General features: G+C 34.7%; 1 protein-coding gene across 4 annotated transcripts in view; it reads left to right on the top strand.

The window, feature by feature from the left end:
• Positions 1-22,703, top strand: part of FSTL5 (follistatin like 5) — a 343,245-nt gene that overhangs the window by 23,663 nt on the left and 296,879 nt on the right. For all 4 annotated transcript variants that reach the window (XM_052778379.1, XM_052778370.1, XM_052778387.1 and 1 more), the window contains exon 2: positions 10,673-10,808. In XM_052778379.1, coding sequence (XP_052634339.1) covers positions 10,689-10,808 — 120 coding nt within the window. In that variant the 5' untranslated portion in view covers positions 10,673-10,688. The remainder of the gene's footprint in view (positions 1-10,672; positions 10,809-22,703) is intronic.

Here is a 22,703-nt window from a genome sequence, read left to right as displayed (position 1 = left end):
ATGTAAAGGGATAAAATCATAATATTAACTAGAATACTTAATAGAAAGAGGTTCTCTAAATTATTATGGTAGTTTGAATTAATGGTAGGCATATCATGGTTTAGCATTCATTCAAGGAGTTCAATAATACCAAGGCTTCAAGGTTTTTGTTGGTAACTAATGTTTCACCAAAACCCAGAATTTCCTTGAATAGAAGGGAGAAGTAGGGGTGGTAGATTAGCATATCATAGCAAATATGGAGGAATTTTAGTCTTTAATTTAGCAGCTTGACTGTTTAAAAAAAAGTTGTATCTTGAGTGGCTATTTTGCCCTCTCTAGGGTGACATATTTACTCAAAAATACACTTAATGATTTACTATGGAAGTGTCAACAGCTGTTGTTTCTTCTTACATCTAATTAATGTTTGCAGTATTTTATTTAAGATGACTACATAAAAAACTTGAAAAACAAAATGTTTATCTTTTCTAGCATGCACAGAGAACACAGTTACACAATGGTATGTTAGGTGTTAATTTACAAATTTTGTAAAAAGTTAACAGTACCAAAATATTTGCCTGAGTTCAAAGCTGGCAGATTTTATATTTCTGATTTCATAACATAAAGCAGTTGAATTCCCATCGGTTCAGACACTGCCATGATGATAAACATTAATCCTCTAGGAAATTGAGGAACCAGCTGTAACAAGCTTTCTTAATGAGGGGAAAAAGAGATTGCCTTGCTGACAGCGTAACTTCCACAAACTAGCACCTGTATGTATCCAGGATGGTAAAAACACCATTTTCCTGAGGTTGACACTGAAGTCTTAGGAAAAAATTAGATCAACATGCACAACTCAGTTCTGTTAAAAAAAAGCTCCTCTGAGATATGTGAAATGTAGTACCCTCATTTTGTTCTGCTTTCTGTAATATTAAAGAAATTGTGAGATTGCAGTTGTGAGATCATGTGAAGAACATGATAAGAATGATTTAAAATTGCCGTTTCTCATTTCATTATAATCATTGAAACCTGGGTCACTGATACTAAGACATCTGGTGTCATCCTTTAAATAAATAAATATACTTAAAATGGTAAGATTAGAGCATGACGTTAGCAGTAAAGTTTTCACCTAATAAGTGTCCCGTCTGTATCCACATTCCAGGTGTTTTGGCCTTTCAGAAATGCCCCCGGCACACTCAGGCCACTTGCGTCTGGGCTCACGAGAGCCACCTGTAAGCCGTTAGGCCCTGTTCCAAAGAAGCTCTTCTAGAAAAGCCCAGGGCAGATGCATCTTGCTTGTATTCCCCCACAGACAATTGCTGCCTGGGCTTCTGTTGTTCTCTACCAGCACCTGACAGTGCAAGCAGCATGAGGGCAGGGAGAGGGAATAAGAGGAAAGGCAGGGAAAAGCTGGCTCTTGTGTTGGCTGCTCGCCATGGTGGTGCCCTGGGGGATACATCTCAGAGCCACCTGACGTGTTTGTAATGTCTACGCAAAGACCAAGTGTGGTAGTACGGGACCAGGACTGCAAGGGTCTGCACTCCACCTTCTGCTTGTGCAGCGTGATAGTTTTGCAATTTAAATTGGAAAAGGAGTGAGGGATAGACAGACAGCAGTCAGCAGAAGGCAGGATTCATCTGGCATGGTGAGCGCTTTTTGTGAGATTTTAAAAAAATGTATTTCTCTGCTTGCGTGTTCCAGCACACGAGCTGTCAGCAGCATCGCTGGCTCTTCCGAAATGACTGTGCCAGCCTCTTTCGGTGGGTGAAGGATGAAGAGTGTGTGCCTGCATAGTCAGGGGCTGTAGTGGCATAAAGTAGCTGCTGAGAGACAGAACAGATTGGTACACAGACGTATGAGCTGTTGGCTGCCGTGGCAGTGCTGTGTTCCGCTGTTGCAAGCCCCAAGCCTGCTGTATGTAGTTAAGGTGACCTAACAACTCCGGTTCAGAGTGTGGTTGCCACTTCTGCAGGAAAATTGGAAGATGACAGCATGAAGCGTGCTATGCATGAAAGCTGGCAGCAGGTCCTGGGGGAGAGAGCTGCTGTCATGACACCATGATCCGCTTTCCATGTAGCATTTTAACGAGGACAAACTTTGCTAGATATGGATTATGGCTGCATTCATAGAGGGAATCTGATACTGTGATTACTTTTTAAGAACCCCATTCTTGGTGCAATAGCACAGCCAACTTGGAGATAAGATATCAGTTGTGAGGTTTTTGAGGACGCAAACTACGTGTGAAGATATGGGGGCACTAGCATGTGGTGCAGTAGAAGCAGGCTAATGGGAGAAGACATACTTTTGGCTAAAACTTCTGCTACTTCTTCAAAGTTCATGTAATATAATCTCTATATAAAAAAATACCTTGTTTGCAGATGCCTTTCTGCCATGAAACCATCATGGTAGATGAAAGCATTTCAAGAAAGGGTAGTGGTGTATTCTTTCCTGGCAGGTATTTGCATCTATCAGTATATACAATGAAGTCCTCAAAGTCACAGACAATGAAGCATGGTTTATATTTATTACTGTAGCTGTATTATAAACCTATTAATAACACTGAATATGTGGATAGAACTTATGCTCTTTTTCTGATCCACACAAAATAGACAATTAATTTTATTCTTTTTTTTTTTTTTTGATTAATAGTATGTAAAAGACAAAGACTGACATGTCCTGAGGGTATACAGTACTACTCTGTGATATGTTGAAAATGACCTTTTAAATAACGTCAGGTTAATATCTGATGTGTCTCCTCTCTTAAAGGTAGGAGGAATGCAGTGATCTAACCAGTATTTAAAATTTCATATATTTTACTTTGTAGGTGCATTAAGTTGATTAAATCAGTTTATTGGGGTGGAATTGTTGTATTTTCAAATGACTTATGTCTCTGTTCTTAATGCCAGATATCCTGGCTAGTCACCATTTAGTAACACAGGACACGAGCCTAATAGCTGAGGAATTTTGGAAACAATTTCTTTGAAAGTGGAAAATTTCTTAGTTTTAAATATATATATACATTTTAAATTAGGGCATTCTTGTATTTAGGTATATATTTTCACTCTTCATATAAACTCTGGCTAAGCCAGCTTTCATTAATTAGTTTTTTGTTTTGTTTTTTTATATACTGTACATATATATATACACATTATCACATTTGGAACTGGTTGTGTACAATATATTTTTTCAGTCTTCTCTCTTTGTGACGATTACAGCATGAGAAGAGTTAAAATAGTGCTTAGTATATATTTGCTAAACTCTCATAAAAGCAACACCTCTCCTAGTCCAACAATTCCAAAGGAAGACTCAGGCAGAGAACAAAATTTACATTACCAATGAACTGCTGAGAAGATTTAGACAGCATAATAAACTTTGAGAGGAAGCACTCACCATGGTATTCTAGAATATGTTAATCATTATTAGATATTCATAAAGAAGGTGTCAGAACTGGGATTTAGTTTGTTTTCCATGAAATATTGAACATACAAGGGTGAAAAGTACCAGCAGGAGAGAAAAGGGAGATAGAGGCTTGCACTGAATTTTCTCAAGAATTGAAAGAAATTGTCTCCAACTCAGGGGTGACTAGCTTATCAACTGGGACAACTATGGCAATTCTGTGAACTTTTCATGTTGTTTTCTCAGGGGGAGGGGGGCTAATCACTGAAAAATATGTGAATTAATTAGTATAATACTTTTTACACACGCTTTTATGGAAATAAAATTAGATAAGCAATATTTTTCCCTCACTGCCAAAATTTGTTGCTGGTGGCTTAGGAGCTGAATAAGTGAACCAATTATTTTCAAAGCAGTTATTCCTTTCTTACTGAGTGTAATATTGTCATTAGTTTTAAGATAAAGCAGGCAATGTGCATCACACACAGATACCATAAATACCTGTAATTTGTGCATGTGCATATTGAAGTATAATGTACAAGTCCTGATATGTATCAGTCTAATGTGCCTTTGCTAACAGAAGAACGTACGTTGAATTTACTAGTGATAGCTAAAGTTCAAAGAGGTTGGATATTCAGTTTATGTAAGACTGTCTACCTCAGAGTTTGAATGTGTGTTTGAATGCTATCCCCGTTGTTAATACTATTTGAGGGTTTGAATGCAATAGAAATATTGAAAGTTATTCAGCACCAACTGCCAGATTTGGAAACACAAAGAGTTTAATGCTGTAAAATCAATAGCCTAAGCTAAATAAAGAAGTAATATATAATTTTATGGCATTTTGCCCCCTTTTTAAATAAGTAAAATAATGATTTAACTATAACTGAGCATCTTGTAGCATAAACCACTTCTGAGACAGTCTGAGAGTTTTAAGGCTAGATTAGCCCCGGTTGCTCTACTGAGCAGACTATATTGGTTTGATTGCATTGTACCAAATGTATTGAATGACTGCATTTTTAATCAAGAGTGTATACCAAGTAGAATTTTACCAAGTAGAACTTTCTTTAATGAAATAAAATATTTCATGTTTGTGTTTCATAAGTTTCAGTAGAAAACTGTGATTAAATCTTTCTTTGCAATTCTGGTTTGAACAGAGTATTTTTCCCCCATCCCAGTGATAAGGGTCAGCTTGAAAAATATATATACACTTGTAAGACAAGTAAATCACAACCAACTGTTTCTATATGAATGGATGCAAACTGAATACATGAGTAAATATTGTTATAAAGAGGTTTTCAATATAATAATGATTTGGAAATTTTATGAAAAGAAGATGATAGAACAGTAACACAAGCTACAAATTATATGGAGCGGAACACGTTACTTGCTTGAGGAATGACCTTATGGTCTCAATTCCCTTACCTAAATGAGGCAACTGAGATGCCCTAAGGTATTCCATCTGCCAGTGCAGAAGGTACAGCTCTCCCAGCAGTGTTCCTCACCCAAGGGTTTTAAGGAACAAACTTGTCACAGAATAAAAGAATCCTCTTATGGATAATAATTTATCAAAAAGTTTCAGAACTGAAACAGAGAGAAGTCAATAGTGAGAAAACTGCAGTGTGCATCACGTTCCTGAATGCTCTGGAAGTGGGCTGAAAAGTAAGATAACAGAGCTTTCTGAGAATCATAAAGGAAAATCTAAATTTCATACTGAAGAACTTACTGTACAGTGAGAAATAAGGAATAACCATTATCTGTTCCATATCCTTCACTCTATCCCTCCTCAGCTTTTAAGGCAAATCTAAAGCTGACAGAGAATAATGCAGAGAAATGCCACAATATAGATCAGTTTAATGATAAAATAGCAGGTGAAACTCACTGTTAATAAAAGAACTGATGTCTATGAGGAATAAAAACCAGCATCCTAATTATTTACGTGGGGGGGGGAAACACACTTTAATTATTTACATGCAGTGAGTAGCTGTAAATTAGCTGTTTGTATTCATAGGACATAAGATATGGGAGTTATTGTTAATAGTTGTCTGAGAATTTCAGGTCAGTCTCTACTGACAGACGAATCATATATATACTAAAAGATGTGCTGGAATGTTTTTTATTTCTGTCTGTATTTTAACCTATAAGTTATATTATAAATTATTTAATATAAATGATTTTTACATAAATATAAATGCATAACATTATAAAACAGATTATTATAAAACATGTATAATTTATAATACAAATTATAATAATCTGTATATTACGTATTTTAGAGTATGATAAATACTGGGAAAGGAATATCGAATGACAAGGAAAATACCCTGCTAAGTGCTTGGTGCATCCCTGTCTCGAATACTGTGTTAGTCTCTGACTAAATTCCTTAAAAAAAATATAATACAATGAGGAATGTACAGAGAAATAAACAGGAAAACCCAGAGGTACAGAATGGTCTCTGTTTGAAGAGAGAGTAAACAAAATAAATTAAATAAACTAATCAGATTTCCAAACATGATTATATGAATATAAAGAAGCAGCACTCCTCACATTCACATTAATGTTATGGAAATAAAAATATACATAAATTAAAAAAGGAAGCAGACAAACTTAAGGAACTGAAGTCCATCAGTGGATATTAGACAAAATGGCTAGCTGTAGTTTCTAGCTCAGGCAGTAAGTGGACTCAGGGGAATATACTAACTTGTCTGTTCTCTCTGTGTTTCTGTACTTAACCTTTAAGCATCCACCATTGGCCACCAATTTAATAATAAGCAGTTATTATACAGTATTTGCCTCTCTTTACAGTATCACAGCAGTGCTTAGTGCAATAAAGAATTGGAGCAAGGTTTTTGGAAATATAAGATACACTTTGATTAATAACTGCTTAATGACGGTTAAAAATAAACATACAGTACGAAGAACGTTTAAACATTAAAGGGGTGAAAATATAGGGTGGAACTACTACTTGTTTCTGCAAGGGCTTAGAAATAACTTAAATAATTTTGGAAGACCAAAAGATGTCAGATGATACTCAACTGAGATCTCTAGAAAATGGCAGACTACAATGATATTAATCAACATGTAATTTATTATCTTGTCTTATCTTGAAATCCTTACAGGTATGTAAGAGCTGTATTCTAATATGTGGAGCTTATAGTTACTCAAGTATGTTGCATGAACAAACACATCGCTGGAAAAATGGTAAAGGTCGGGAATGTATCTGCCTGACAATCTGATTTCACAACTTTCACAGCACAAGCAAATTCACTACACTGCTTTCTGGGTGATGCCTCAGTGATGTGACAAACCCAGGAAGAAAAATATCTGTTCAATAACATTTCACTGAAATTGTCAAATATAATTAAATAACACTTGCTTATTTCTCGGAATGTTTCTTTCAAAGCTGGTCTCTCCCTTGTCTTCTCTGGCTGTGCAGCTGCTTAATTCAGATCCTAAGTTTCAGTTTGTGGCAAGTTCCCTGAGAGACAGAAAGTGAGATTAATGCCTTACTCATCTTTGATTAAGGTGTACACACCTCCCCCCTGCCCCCTTTCCAAAGTTCTCAGAAATAGATATACTGTCTGGAAGATTAAAGTAGAACTTTTTTTCCAATTTTCCAAACTGTAATAGCAGAAAAATGCAAAAAAACTAAGTTGCTTGTACTCAGGAGCTCTATATTTGTTGAACTCTTTAAAATATTTATTAAAGTCCGTGTTAATAATGCTTAAAATCTTTGTTTTTCAGCATTGTCCTATGAAACATAGTTTTGATTATAAGATTTAACTGCATTAACCATTTTTTGACCCTGAAATTCCTTAACTCCACTTATCTCCAGTTCTTGTGAAAGATATATTATTTTATATAATATCCTGCACACATAATAAAAGCTTGCTAAGTAACTGAAGTCATTCATATATTCAAATTTGATGATCTGTGAAAAAGTTTCTGACAGCTTAAAACTCAGTATGTCCACTATGAAACAAACAAAAAAATAAAAGTGAAAATAAAAGTAGTAATATAATAAAAAACTTAAAAGTAACTGCTATACAAATATGTAATTCAATAAGTTAAATACACAGAAGAATGTTATCCAAACACTGAAACATCAAATTCTGTCAGGTTACAATTAATGAGTAAACAAGATCTAGATCAGTAATGCAAATCTGAGTTCAGAAATACATCATTTGGCCCCAGAGTGCATGGTATAAGCATCCTTTAAAAACAAAATTTCTGATTGTTTGATAATATAACCATTAAAAGAAATGTACAAAAATCCTTTACTTACCATTTTTGCTGTGCCTCCAAATAGAAATAAACAGCAAGTTATTTTAGGTATCATGAATATATACAGTTGATACCTCATTTCTTTCTGTTTGCCTATACGCAGCAACAAAATCTGGAGTTGTAATGAAGCTTTGAAAATTCTTTTTTTATTCCTTCTCTTTAATTAAACTCTTTAATGATATAAGTCTTTCTTAAAATAAAGACTTAATAGCATTGTTTTAAGGAGGACTGTGCTTTTTGGTAGTAGTTTTAAAGTAAATAGCCACTTAAGTTATGCAATAAATTCAATAGAAAATTTATGATACTTTGAAAAAAAATTGATTTTTTTATTTTTAAAAAGGCAAATAATAACTGCAGACACCCTACATACTTCGGGGATTTTAGGTGGCATCTGTCCAAAGAGCTGACTTCTTTAAATTACATTTTAAGTGTTCATCCAAGTAACAGGCAATGAAGTCAGAAACTGAGCATGTAATAATTTTCTCTTCTTTTGGACAAGTACAAAGGAGAAGCCTTTCAAGGTCAAACAATCTTCAAAACTATAAGGACTCTATTCTTTTATACCACATGAGGCTACAATATATGCAGCTTAGATGGGAGGGTGGTGGAATGTGGCTGCCCTTACTGTCTTCTGTGAAATGACTGTTCTCCAACCTAATTTTCATTGTACAGAGAGATATTGCACAATTGCACAAAGGGGACAAAGGTTCAACTGTGCGTAGCTAGTTTTAGCATGCATAACTGCTAAACTAATCTGATTCTGACCTTGAAAGTCAACAGTAAACTATTTTCAAAAACTTTTTTTCAACAAACACAAATAAAGGGGTGTTTTCTTTGAGATTAAAAGTCAAGATTCTGATCTTTCTTCTTTCTTTTTTTTTTCTTTTCTTTTTTTTTTTCCCTTGTAATGGACTTATTGTTCCAATAACAGTGATACTGTGAACTAACACAGAGACAGTGAAGGAAAATGCCGTTCCACAACATACTTTAATTCTCAGAGTTCTGAAATAATCTTTTCTGGTGTTTCAAGTCAGTGAGCTAGATTTTTTGTAATAACCCCATAGTAAAGGTTGACCAGAACACCTGATTAGTAGTTGATTTTTGGTGGAAGTATGAGGGGAACCCAGGAAAACTTTTTCACTGTGTCACTTTTTATCACCACTTTAATAGCCAGCTACGGAACAGGTGTAAAAGAACGAGCCTTAAGTTATTTATGTAAAATATCTCTCTGTAATAGAGGTGGTTGTCTTTGTTTCAAATCATTCACTGCTAAATATATTCTGCAAGAGATCTCCTAGGAGAGATACCTCTACTGTGTATATTAGAAAAGCTGGAGTACCAAAAAAAGGTACTTAAGTGGGAACTGTTGGAATAAGTAGTGATAAATGAGAAGAAATCTTAAATCTGATTAATAGGGAGACCCAGAAAGAGATTGTTTTTTGTGGAACAAAAGATAGGTGGTGTCAAAGTAGTATGGTATATTAATCTCAAGCTTGAGTTTGAGTTAAAAGTATGAAAGCGATGCAGGCTGGTAAAAGTCAGCTGGAATGAGAATGAAACAGACAGCAACCGTTAAGTGGTTTTACCAAGTTTGGTAGAGTAGTCCCCAAAGAAGGGTAGCAGACTTATGCAGGATTCGATTACTGAAACTGTGAAGAGAGGTAAGGCTAGAGTCCATTTAATACCTTTGACATCTCCACAGGAATTAATTCTATGCAATCCCTGCCTTCAGGTGACTGTGAGGACTACTGCTGTATGAAGACTGATAGGAGTCAAAACCACAGTTTGTGTAACAGTATTGCTGGGAGCATGACTGTAAATGATACAGGATAATAGGTGATCCCCAATTTGTTCACATTTTATGCTCAGCTGATTTTCTATAACAAAGGAAATGTTAGGCAAGACTTTAACATTCTGTACACACTCTGGGCTCTCAGGGCACACTTACGACATTTTGTACTTACTCATGTATATCTTTGTTCTCATTAGACATTTCTATGTTAGCAGGGTAAGTGCATTAGAAGCAGGGTAGAAAGGGAAAACAACACTCATGCATAAGTCAGCCTGCATAGAAGTTGTTCAACTCTCTCCCATACTACAGGACTAAATAATATAGACTAAACAGAATGACTTGCACATGTCTCAAAGTGATTAGGATCAGTTTTCTGTGTTGTCTGTTTAGCATGATAGTTTCAACACAGATGCTGAATATCAGTAATAAATATGGAATATCTCCAATAGGTACTGAAACCACTTAGAAAATGCACGTTTGTAGGTCCTTTAGGAACCATGTAAGGAAACTCTCATGCCATATGTATCTATGAAATCTGTGAGTATAATTTGTTATAGGCCTTCCATATTTCTGATCCTATCTTTATGAAGTTATAATGTCTTTGTCCAATCAAAAGCAGCTCTGACACAGATTGTCTATGTTTTTTTCAGCATCTCCTGCAAGGAATTTCTCATAAATTTCAGCACATAAGTTTGTCAAGGCCTTTAACATTAAAAACAGTTCTGTGCATTCTTCCAGATTGTTGTGTATCTCCCTTTCTAATATCAGTATCTAATATCCTAATTTTAGTTCTAATGGGTCACACCTTAATGTATCACAGTAGCTGGATAATGTAGGACTAGCTCATCAAACCAGTCCAGTTTTGTCTGGAAAAATCAAGGGTTTTGTTCATTCAAATAGAAAGTAATTTTTTGGTAACCTGGTTTAAAATATACCAGAACGTTGCAATCAGCACAAACTAGGTTTTTACGATGACTGCAGGATGACAAACTTACAGACGGAGTGCAGATGAAAATGGACAAGATCTGTAACTGTGCATAATTGTATGCTGAACTACTACCTTTTTTTTTTTCTTTTTCTTTTTGCTGTTGTGCCAGATGGATTACCTTATTTCAACTATATTTATTCAAGTCCACAAATGGAATATCAGTATTGTAAACTTTTATGATATGACTTGTGCCAAAATAATATTGCAGTCTGTCACTGAACATTTACATTTTATTTTGACAGAAACAGACCTGTAAAGATGTTTATGTGGTGGTCAACTGTTTTACTTGGATGCATTTTGCTGGGAGCAGACGGGTGGCCAGCCAAGGAAGGATACGACTTTAGGCCCTATCAGCCCCTAGTAAGATTACGCCACAAGGTACAGTTTATTCTCTAGCACTTCTGGTTTTTCTTTCATGACCAAGGGATAAATTACATGCCAGCCTTGTCTTGTTTGTGTTTATTGGAGTAATGTTCAGAAATTAACTTTTTCAATAACGACACCTGCAAAAATATATACTTGATCTGACAAGCAAACAGGAGCTGTTTTGATTTGAAAGCCCAGAAATCTTTCAAAGATAGCGAGCTAAGCTCTGTTCTGGTTTCACAAACTAGAGATTATGTGTATCAACAGAAACTCAGAGAGAGAGCCAGGAGAGGCTGCCTCTTAAAGCAACTGTCAGCATCTGCTTAAGGCAACAACATGTCCCACTACTCACTGGATTTCAGACCAAGCAGCAACCAGGGGAACTGCCTGTCAGAGCAGCATGGTGTTGAAGTTAATTCATCAACAAAAACTTCCCTGTGTGAGGTAGATATTCACAGTGCTCACTGAATTTAGGAGTTTTGAACTGTGGCATAATGCAGATGTTTCCTGAGATACTGGGTTTCCCAGCTTCAAGCACTATATGCCATTCAAATTTTGCCCACCTGCTACACCTTTGTCATGAATCCAGGAGTCCCAAAACAGTTCTCAGCTAACAAATCCTGCCCTTCTGGTAGCTAAAAGTGAAACTGCTGTCACGGTTCTCTAAAACAGGGAAAAGGGCTGTAATATCTCCATGGGCTGCCTGAAGCTAGCATAGATCTGATCAACTTCTTAGTTTCTTCTTGGGGTGGTAGTCATGGGAGCAACATCTGAGGAGCCATAAGGCCTGCAATCAGGCCAACAAAGACAATAAAAAAACTTCTTTTCCCCCTTCTTCTGAATCTGGGTGCTTCAACTAGAAAGCCTGAATTACAGTCAGAAACTCTAAATGTTAGTTTCTATTAATATTTCAAGATTTGGCTAGTTTAATATCTCAATATTTTTTATAAAATATGAAAGCTATTTCTTCTTGGTCCTCAGTTCAAAAAAAATCATCCAATATCATGTGATTCTTTCTCAGCATATAAGGAGGAAGAACTGATAACTGAGTTCTCAAACAAGCAAAATATTTGCTATTAGCTAATTATTGTATAGTATCTAGGTTAAATATAGAAAGTTTCTAACAGATGGAAAATAAAATATTAAAATTTACATTTCATTATAAAATTGTGCATCGTCTAGGGAATTTGTTCAATCAGAATAAAGAATGCTTCAGGCCCCAGCCAAGTAAATACATGACTGTAAAAGCACGCAGGTGTTTACACTGAGTATTTTGCAAAATCAGAAACTTTGTCTCATCAGTTTACTTCCATTTGTCATCTTTAAACAAAATACAGCAAAATAGCACAAGAAAAATACTTTGAAATCTAGAAGGAATGAGAGACACTAGTAATGAAACTGTGGAAAGAACCACACGAGAGAGAAATCACACGTACCAAAAAACCCCAAAACATAACCATGAAGAATGTCAGAAGAATCAAGGGCAGGACATGAGGTATAATGAACATCATTTCTGAGATTCAGATGGTCTTTGACATCAGTGATTGTATGTGGAACTCATAGTATGTTGCTGTTCCTTAATAATACTTCTAATCCTCTGATAACTCCCATATAATACTTGGAATAGGCCGTCATAAACATTTCAAGTTTAATATTGGGGAGAACACACACACACATATGCCTGTGTCTGCATACACATATGTATACATATGAAAGGTAGAGAGACTTTTCCTCTATTTTTCATTCCTTAGATATCTTTGAAAAACATATAAAAATATGCTTATATACAGAACAGAAGCAAATGGCACATTCTGTAAATAGATTTTGTATTTTTAAGAGAAGATAAAGATTAAAGGGAAAGAAAATGAATGCTAGGAAAAAATATAAAGAAAAGGAAAAATAATAATGAAAACATGATATAAAAATTTATTCTGAAAAACAAAGAAAACATGGTGGTTTTTTTTTCTAGGCAATATGTCTAGATAAAAAAAATGGTTTAGTTTATAGTTCAGCTTTTGTTATTATGGATATATTTAGTATAAAAAACCTAGGAATACAAAACTTTTCTAAAGTCAATTTTTAAAACCAGTTCTGGCACAGATACACATATTCAAAACATGTAAATAATACGGTAAAGGAGACTTTCTGCTTCAATCAAACACTTAATGTATCAAGTGCTTAGATTAAGTTATGTGAGTAGAATACTTATTGCAAACAGAAGATAATATCGGCAGTCATATTTGCTTTGATCAAGCAATATGTATGCAAGTTTATGATTGCAAACTTTAAAAAAAAAAAAAAATAGTAATTGCTCTTGTTCTAATAAAGGGGAATTTATCCAATTTGGCTGGTAGTCCAACCAGAGCAACTCTGAATGTCAGACTGAAGGTAAAAACAATTCTGGTGGTACTGAGGTATTATCTTGAAAAACTAATTGTGTTCATGGTGAGAACAGGCATTCATACTGTAAAGGTTTTGTTGTTGTAAAAGGGATTATGCACAAATTCAGCTCCTCATGCACAGAAATTACAAGTAGGCATTTAGTCCGAATGCATGAAAATCTGAACGCAAAAGAAAAGCATGCATAAGGAAAAACCTTTATGTATAGGGAAAAATTTTATGCATAAGAAAACACTTTTTTACTGTGAGTGTGACTGAGCACTGGAACAGATTGCCCAGAGAGCCTGTGGAATCTCCATCCTTGGAGATATTCAAAAGCCGTCTGGACATGGTCCCGGACAACCTGCTGTAGGTGACTGTGCTTGAGCAGGGAGGTTGAACAAGGTGACCTCCAGAGGTCCCTTCCAACTTCAACCATTCTGTGATTCATTACAATAAATAATTAATAATTACATGTAATAAAATATAATTATTTTTTATTTTTATTACAATTTATATATTGAACCTAATAGTTGTGAGGTTTTACTGATGAAACTTAAAAAGGCTTGAAGAGATTTTCAGAAAAACATTTTAGAGAAAAAATTTTTTACGAAGTCTTTTAAAAAAGATTTACAAAATATTTTTAGAAACTCTGAATGTCATGATAGCGAAAAAGAGACAATATTCCTTAATCCACTGCTTTAATAGGTTGATAGCAAAATGTGTGATGAATTAAATTGAGAAGTTCTTCATGTTTTGATAACAAATATTTGTAGAACAAATTTGGTTGGTACATTGTTCAAAACTTTTTGCAATCATTTTACTTAGGAAAACATTGATATTACCTATCTTTGTACTGTCCCTTAGCTCTCCCTCCAACTTCCAAAAACCCTCTACATCTTCAATAGTTAATGAAGCCACCTCTCTTGAATGATATTTATCATTTACCTGCAACAAATAATTCAATTTACATAACTTGAGACAGCTGAAATGTTCAATCTGTTTCAAAGGGCTAACAGTATGTATCATGTTTTATTAACTCTTTTATACATCATTTATCCACATCTTCACCCCACTGTTCCCATACAAGGCTATTTAGCCTGTAGTTTTTTATTAATTTTCAGGCCCAAGAAGTATGTAGTTTGGTTGTTCGGTAAGTTTATGTTGGGATGTGATTCAGAACTCTTGGTTCCTCACATCCTAGTTTGCAGAGGAAAGCAAGCCATGCAGGTAGATCACTAGGAAGTCCCAGCACATTTTGTTAGGTAAGTCACCTGGCTCTTTAGGGAGCTCTAAAAAATTACCTAAAGCTCCAGTTTAGACATTAGAGAATCTTCCAATTAAGAGATTGCCTTCATGAGTTTTTGGGGTTCTGTGTGTACCTACGTTGCATTCAAAAAAAGACTATGAACATACATTTTTCCAGTAACAGAATATTCAGATAAGTGATTATCCTCCTCCACTGATGGCATTATCTGTGTTCTTGGTTTCCATACATTTTGGGGTTTTTTTTAGATTATTTATCATAGATTAAATATGTGGACGGTTACTTTAACAATTATATGGGGATATCTCATGCTACTTTAGATAGAATAGAATATATAGCTGATTTAATTCTTGTGCCACAGTTGTGTGGAACTCATATCCTTCTTCATTGGTGGAAATAACTAGGAGAATTGGTAGTATTGATAGAAATTTTCAGTGCTGCAATGTGTGAGAGCCTGCATTCAGTTTTTCCTTAGAAGATAATTGTGCTGCATTTAAGAAATCAGCATTTTCACTGGCAATTGAAACCACTATTTTTGAGTCTCCAATATTACATTTTTTTGTTAAAAGTGTGCAGAAAATCATAGTAAAATATGCTTTAAGTATATAGATAACTAACTTCTGAGTCTGGATTGCAATGTTTCCTTGGCTAATGTCAGAGCAGTCTGAAGTTGCCATATTTTGATGATAACCAAAAGTTAGATCTAGTGCTGTGGATATTGCCAATTTCCCAACTTTGCTCTTTATATCCTTTAAATATGCAGCAATTTCTTACTGTGTAGAAATTTTTTTGTGTGTATTTAACTTGATCTATAGGAATTAACAGACTATTCTTCAGCAGACTTTCTAATTATCATAGGCTGTATTAATGAAAAGTTTCCACTTTGAACAGTTTTCTAATTTTATTATATATTAGTTGGAACTGCTCTAGTATTATGGTGGAATTTTTAATATCCAGTAGCTAAGATGAGCTGCTGACTTTCAAGCATTAGGTTTATTTTTCTGTAAATTTTCCAACAAAAAACCTGCAATAATTTATAAAATGTAAGTCTAAGACCTTGCAGCAGTTCATGCTTAAATTATAATTATGTCCCAAACTAGAATTATAATAATCATTATCATGGCCACGAAGATCAAATGTTTGACTGCATTGTTTATACATGAAATAGTCAAAATCAGGAAGAGATAAGTTGGCTTGAACTAGAACGGAGAAAGGGTATTACAAAGAACTCCTGAAAATTTTATTTTCAGTCCCCTTCCCTTGTTAAACTGCCATGGCTTACACTTACATGGTTATGCTTAAAAATATTAGGATATGTCTGAATAGCATGTGAATTTCTTGTTATGCCACTTAATCCTTGGTTCTTCATTTGTCAAAACACTGGAAAAGTTTGTAAGGGACTTTCCATTTGGGAGTCTTTTTGCATTGCTGCTGAAGTATCGCAAGAAATTTGTTAATACCTAGGTTCCCACCTGAAATCATTAGGAAGTATTTCCAGCATCCTAATGAATTTTCCTCTTGTAATTTGCACAGCTCTGACAGGGAGCAATGTTTATGCAATGTCTTCAGTAAAAATGTGTATGCTCTGAGATTTCCAGGCACACAGGCAGGCAGCAGCCAACAGAATGCTGACTGTTGGTTTCTGATTCTCTGTAAGAGGCTAAGAAATATGGAATATAGCCTGTACATTCATATGTATATTCTAAGGCATGCCAACTCTGTGTATCTAACACATGCACGCACAACCCTCCTCTGCAAGCCAGGTGATTCACATGGTTTAGCAGGGAATAGTATTAAATACAGTGCCTCATTGTGAAAGGTACCATTCTGGTTAGGGAGTTGTTTGGTTTTAGTCTCAAGGGACAATCAGTGAAGATTGCTAATTTAGTCATCATCACCTGCATACCTTTTACTTAGGCCCAGTTCTGATTTTATGGAGTTAAGACCATTACATTCATTATAGTCAGGGTTGTAATGCCTAACTAGGAGCAAGCACTGGCTCAGCAGAGTGGGTGGGGGTAGGAGGAGCAACAGTCAGGGCAATCTGGGTAAAGGAGAGAGGGAAGAATTGAGGAAGTTTGGAATTTGGTCTCGGCCTGGGCCAGGGCATGAGCTTCAGTCAGGAAAGAGCTTTTTGTACAACTGAGCAGGTGGGTACAGAGGGTACAGCAAAGGGGACATGCTTTGTTTTTAACAGCTTTCATGGACATCTTCTAACAACTGATTTTGCTGTATTGATTCAAACTCTTTCCAGCCTTGTGCTTATTTTGTCTTGTTTTACCAAAGGGCTAATGCGATCCGAGTCAGATGTGCAACAGCCACTCCTGTCTGTGTTACCTCTCCAGACTGAAATATTTCTTTTAACTTCCTGTGAAAAAATTACCTCTTTCCCTTTTTCTTTCTCCCTCCCTTCTTACTGTTGCTGTTTGCTGTTAAGTTAGGCAGTTCAACTCTGATCCTCATTAATTTAGGCCTCAGGATTAGGTCAGTTCAGAGCTGTTTGTGTTAGATTAGAATTAGGTCCAGTTTAGAGGTGTTTAGGCAATGACTTTGAATGAATGAAACAAAGCAAGAGGAAAACACATAGTGGCATAAGCATGCTCTCCCAGTTTATTAAAGACAAATATGACCGTATAAGCACAAAGCATGGAATACATGCTCTGCATTTAGGTTTTTGCCCAAAGGTTATAAAATGTTCTCCCTCAACTAATAGCATGTTCTGTGTTATAATAAAACACCTGTAAAATACAGACAGGCTGAGTGTTCAATGGTTTAATTTTCATTTAGGGTATCATAGCCAAGAAAGAAATACACAGAAAGTAGTACCTCAGGATTCAAAAATAGCCTGAGCTTTCCTTGTGTGGCCTGGTCTCCAAACAACCTGAAGTTTATAGTTCACGGTGTTTATCTGGAAAGTCTAAACACCTGCAGGATCTGAGAAGTCATAAAATTTGATCCTCTAAAATCCTGTGTCCGAGAGAGAAAGAGAAGGTAAAAAAAATCTATTGCACTAAGATGCAGCAGTGAATTCTGAGAACTAAGAACAGAGCTTTTCCTAAGCATGTCAATGCTGCTCTCAGCTCTAAGGTAACAAGAGAATTTTCTTCCTTCTGAGGCGCCCTGAACACGGTATCTATGTCCTATGCAAATTGCAGGATTTGATTTAAGTAACAAGACTCACTTTTTTTTTCCCCCTTAATAATTTGACTAATTGTAGTCAAGAAGTCTTGTGAAACTTTTTTAATTTTATTTTGCTTTTCTCAGGGAGAGGGAGTATGTTCTGCATTCTAATCTGCTTTTTCCTGTGGGCAACAGCATTCAAAAGGCTTGGCTAATTTTTTTTTAAGTCCCATTACAATCATTGTATATTAATAAACTGATATCAATTAAACATGTTATTTTTGCTCTCTCTCACTACATGCTCAAAGCATTTTTTGAAAAAGTCTTAGGAAAGTTGCCTGTAAAATCTCTCTGTAAAATTTCTTCTATAGTCCTTCTTCCAACGAGTTATTCATTGTGGAGGGAGAAAAGGGATGTCAAAGTCTGGAATTAAGGCAAGCGTGAAGTTCTTCTTCATGCTGCCTGCTGATGCTTCCATTGCTAACTCATTAGCAACACCTCCCTATAAACTTAGTCAAATCTATGGGGCTTGTGAGGGAGAAAAGGTGCATCTTTACTATTGCACTGAACCTCTTGCTGTACCTATCTTTTATGTTCCTGTTACTGAAAATCACCACTGTGGAAAATATTAATCTCACCCAATTATTTTAAGGCATGATGAGATCCACATGTATTATCTACCTTTGATTACCACTGCCTTTTTAATTTCACGTGTCAGCTTGGCAACAAAGAATAAAGTAGTGGTATATGGTGGTAGTGTAATTATCTCCTACAGTACTCAGCTTGGCCGCCTCACATTGTTTTCTAGGAAGAGGATTTCCAGTTAGCCTCTGACTAGATAAGACAATGGATTTTGGGCCTTTCTGCTGTTTGGGAGTTGATGCAAACACAGCCTATACCAGCTATCATTTTGGATTCTTGATTAGTATGTTTTTTCATATTCTATTCCAATGGCAAATCACCATCACAAATTGCAATCACGGTAGTAGCAAAACAAAACCAGAAGAGATTTGTTTTATATATTACTTGGGATGCTTTGCTCCTGCTCAAATTTGTGCAGTTTGGATTTCTAAGATCAGGAAGGAGGTCAGATTCTTGACATGTATGTTGCTACATAAGTTTATGAGATCCAGCTCTTTTCCATGCCTTCCTTGCTGTCTCTTATTCTTCAGATCCTCAAGACATAGTTCAATCTCTCTTAATTTTTTTTTTCTATCAGCCAAATGTTTTATTTTATTCTTTTCCAGTGCTTCTTTTTCTCAGTCTTTTTGCCCAAGGGTTTAATACCTATTTTCATTACCTAGAAGATGTAGACTTTTATTATATTTATTAACCTTTGTTATCTTGGTTTTTTAAAATGAAAGTCATATCCTGTAGCATAGACAGTGCTTATAATGTAAAAATTATATGCAAAAATCAATATACAAATATTATTAAATAATGAACATGGTGTATAATAGTTTTATTGGTGTGCAGACAAACTGGGATGTACCCCAGCCTCATTTTTTAACTAAATAATGATCCATTTAGTTTATGGTTCATTTTTTCACCTTTCTGGTTCTAATTAGCTATTTAAATTCTGTTTTTAAATGAAAATAATTATGTACTTTAAACATTTGTTTTAAACATCAGTATACTGTGCATCTATACAGTGATATATTCCCAAGTGAGTAAATGCAGCATTGACATATAGCAATAATGTTTTGTAAGAAAACTGTTAATTACATTGGGCTTGAGTATAAAATTAAAGTACAATATTTGTGTACAATTAGACTAATTTTAAATTGGCTGCAATTAGATTCACTAAATATTAGGCCTTACATCCATGTCTCTTTTCAATATCTATATTTTAAAACTTCCTTAAGACTTTCAGTCCTATACTTGGTGTGGTAGAAAACCAAGTTCAGAAAAAATGAACTCTTTTTAACACTTAGAAAATATCTCGCTAGTTTTAACTCTTTCTTCTTCATTGGTTAATTTGTCCTAATTATTTTTTCAGTAGTAATTTTGAGCTGTGATAGTTTTACTGAGAATGTGATGTGCAGTGGGAGCACAAATCTGGTATTTTTTTGGATAAAACCATATTTGATGAAATGCTACTATATGTTTTGGGTTTTTTTTTGCTTTTACAATATCAACTGTCCTGATCTCATGTTACCAAGATGTCATTTTAAACAACTCATCTGTACTTCATGTGAACCATGGCTTTTGTTATCTTGCAGTAACAGTATTTGCTATCATAATATGTAAGCTATTTCTCTAGCATTTATTTTTTTGATCACTTTAAATTTTTTCATTTGAAAGCTTTGCAAAGGAGCCATGATAAGAAGCATAGATCTGTGTTTGTGTATTATGTTTAGGTATATTTGATTTAGCTTTCTTCAGCAGCCTTTCCTTTTGAGAGTTTTGTAACTGGAAAACTCTGTGACTTTATCTCCATTGTTTATAAAGCAAAATATCAGTAAGAAAGTCTCATTGACTTCTGTCCTCTTACCTTGTGGACCTTTGTTACTGAAGTATTGTATGCTCACCTTAAAATGCCTCCAGTTCTGGGTGGGGTGACTCTGTGTAGATTACAACAGTTGTCATGACATCTTATTTCTACTCTTCCTCTTTTATATTTTCTGGTGGGATCATATAAGTAGTCCAGCTCAGGGCATTCTATTTGTTTCTGATAACTGATTCCATGGTAAATCTTACCAGACAACACTACATCCATCAGTGTGCTCAAATACCTTTAACCAGGAGCTAAGGGAATGTGATGTATTTCAGTTTCAGATTTATTTTCCATAAATAAATAAATAAAACCAAACAGCAGCAGCGGCAACAACAACAAAAAAACCAACCCCAACCAACCAAAACAAAACAACTTGCAAAAAAACCCAACCCCAAAACACTGGTTTTATTTGCCCTTCAAATAATGGGGCTAAGCATTAAGATACCCATTGAAAACATTAAAGGTTTTGGTAGCTCTGCTCAGGCCTGACACACAAAGAAAATGGAGAGTCTAATAACAGCTTAATTAAAAGATGTCTTAATTATTTATATTTGGTTGTTATGCATTGATATGACTATGCTTAAATGCTTTTACGAACAAGGAAGGTTAAAGCCTAAATCATAAAAGTCAAAACAAAGATCTCCCAAACTTTAATAATTAAAAGAAGTTACTGTTTGACCTTGTTGAAAGTGATGCAAGAAATGAGCAAGAAATTATTGTGTCACTTCACATGTCTTTTTAGCTCTTTGGCATTTTTAAGTTTTCATTTAATGTAGTTATTAACTATGCTACATTTATACTGTTCATATAAATGAACATGTAATGTCTGAAAAATGCAGTGTATGAACAGTACTTTTATATGAACTAAGTATAATAGTAATAAATATTTAACATTGCATGATATTAATAACATCTGCTTAATGTTCATTGTTAATTCTATCAAATAACTTCTTGCAATTGAATTCCCCTACTCAATGCATTGTAACAAAATATTAATTTGAAATAAGAAAAATTGAACAAGCTTATTCCTTCTATGTCCCCTCTTCCCATGAAAACAATCCAAACTGAGGTCTATCACTTTCCTGAGGCACCAGCACAATCTTCCCTTCTCTAGAGTGGTTCACGGAAATGCTATTAATTTCTATTACTCTTACCTGAGGATTATACTCATACATCAATACAAGTAATACAGAATTAATATTACATTATCTTAACAGAATTTATTCAACTTTGTTGGTATATCTAACATTATTTGGTGTTACATCATTTGATGTAACAATTCTACTGGATAAAAAAGTACGTTAAAATTAATAGTAACTACTCTTACAATAAGCTGATCCTAAAAATTGTGAAAAACCAATCCCACTGCAATTGATAGTTTGTGGGATTTTCTTAAAGGTCTGAGAAACCATTGCATTAGCTAGTCTGACTTTCCATATAAAGGTCTCCCATTTATTTCTGTATTCCTTCATTCCTCCTGTAACTGGGGCATTGAGTAAAGCATGCCTTCCAAAAAAATTACTGAGTCTTCAAATACTTCCTATACCTTAATATTTTCAAATTATTTTCCTTGATGGTATATTATTAACAATTAGTAAAGAACGGAGTTTATCACCTGGGTACATCTGTCTTCTCCTTGCAATGACTACTACTTCCTGATATCTACTCCATCATTAGATAGAATGCAATGAAAGTCTTTGGTTTCGTACAAGGCAATGTTTGCAAGACATTATTCATAGTTTATTATTAAAAACAAACCCTATTTTAGCTGTGTCTACTAGTATCAGTCTAGGGCAGGGAAGAAAAATAGATGTCTTTTTTTATATATATAAAGAAGGAAATATAATTAAAAAATACACTATTATCAATTAGATTAGGACTTCAGATATTTACTGAATTGTTTTTTCAGCTCTCTGCACCTTTTTTTTTTTTTTTTTTTAAAGCTACTTGCTTCCAACATGAACTCCAAGAGGAAATAACTAAAAGCTTTACAATACATTGCCTACTTCATAGTGAGGAGACTGTAACCAATTGTTGGTATATCTGTAGTGTATATAGCTTTACTTCATAATTCATTTTGAAAACTTAGTTTAAATTCAAGAATCAAATACTGAGCTAATTTTGAATTTTCTAAGATTCAATAGAAAAAAAAAATCATCTTAATTTTACTTTCTATTTCCTAAATGTCACATGGTGGGTATTATGGCATAACTTTTCATCAAATCTCTGGTTAAAATGAATGTATTCCTCAAATATAGAGTTGAACACACTTCAAAAGGGCAGGTGCAACTGATTAATACTCATATCATGAACTTCTCTTTCCCTTTGCAACACTAGCTTATCTGCCTCCGTAAAATGAATGGTAGAAACAAAATATTATTCTTTGAAATTTTGTAGCATATTGGTTTTAATCAATACTGGTAGATATACTACAGTTTTACCCATAATTATGTCCTAACACAGACTAAATATTACTTGCAATCCTGGATTGTAAGAAGGTAATTGATGTTGACGCTGTCACGTCTTTACTCTCTAATCGTCATTCTTCCTGCAGATTTTCTTTTATCTAGATAAAAATTTGCAAAGAAGAAAGATAAGATTTGAATCAGCCTCAGACAGGCTGAATAATAAAATGCAATGCACA

Source organism: Harpia harpyja, chromosome 2, assembly GCF_026419915.1.
Source record: "Harpia harpyja isolate bHarHar1 chromosome 2, bHarHar1 primary haplotype, whole genome shotgun sequence".
Taxonomy (NCBI): Eukaryota; Metazoa; Chordata; class Aves; order Accipitriformes; family Accipitridae; genus Harpia; species Harpia harpyja.
The sequence above is the reverse complement of the archived record's forward strand: the minus strand, read 5'-3'. Positions and strand labels throughout refer to the sequence as shown.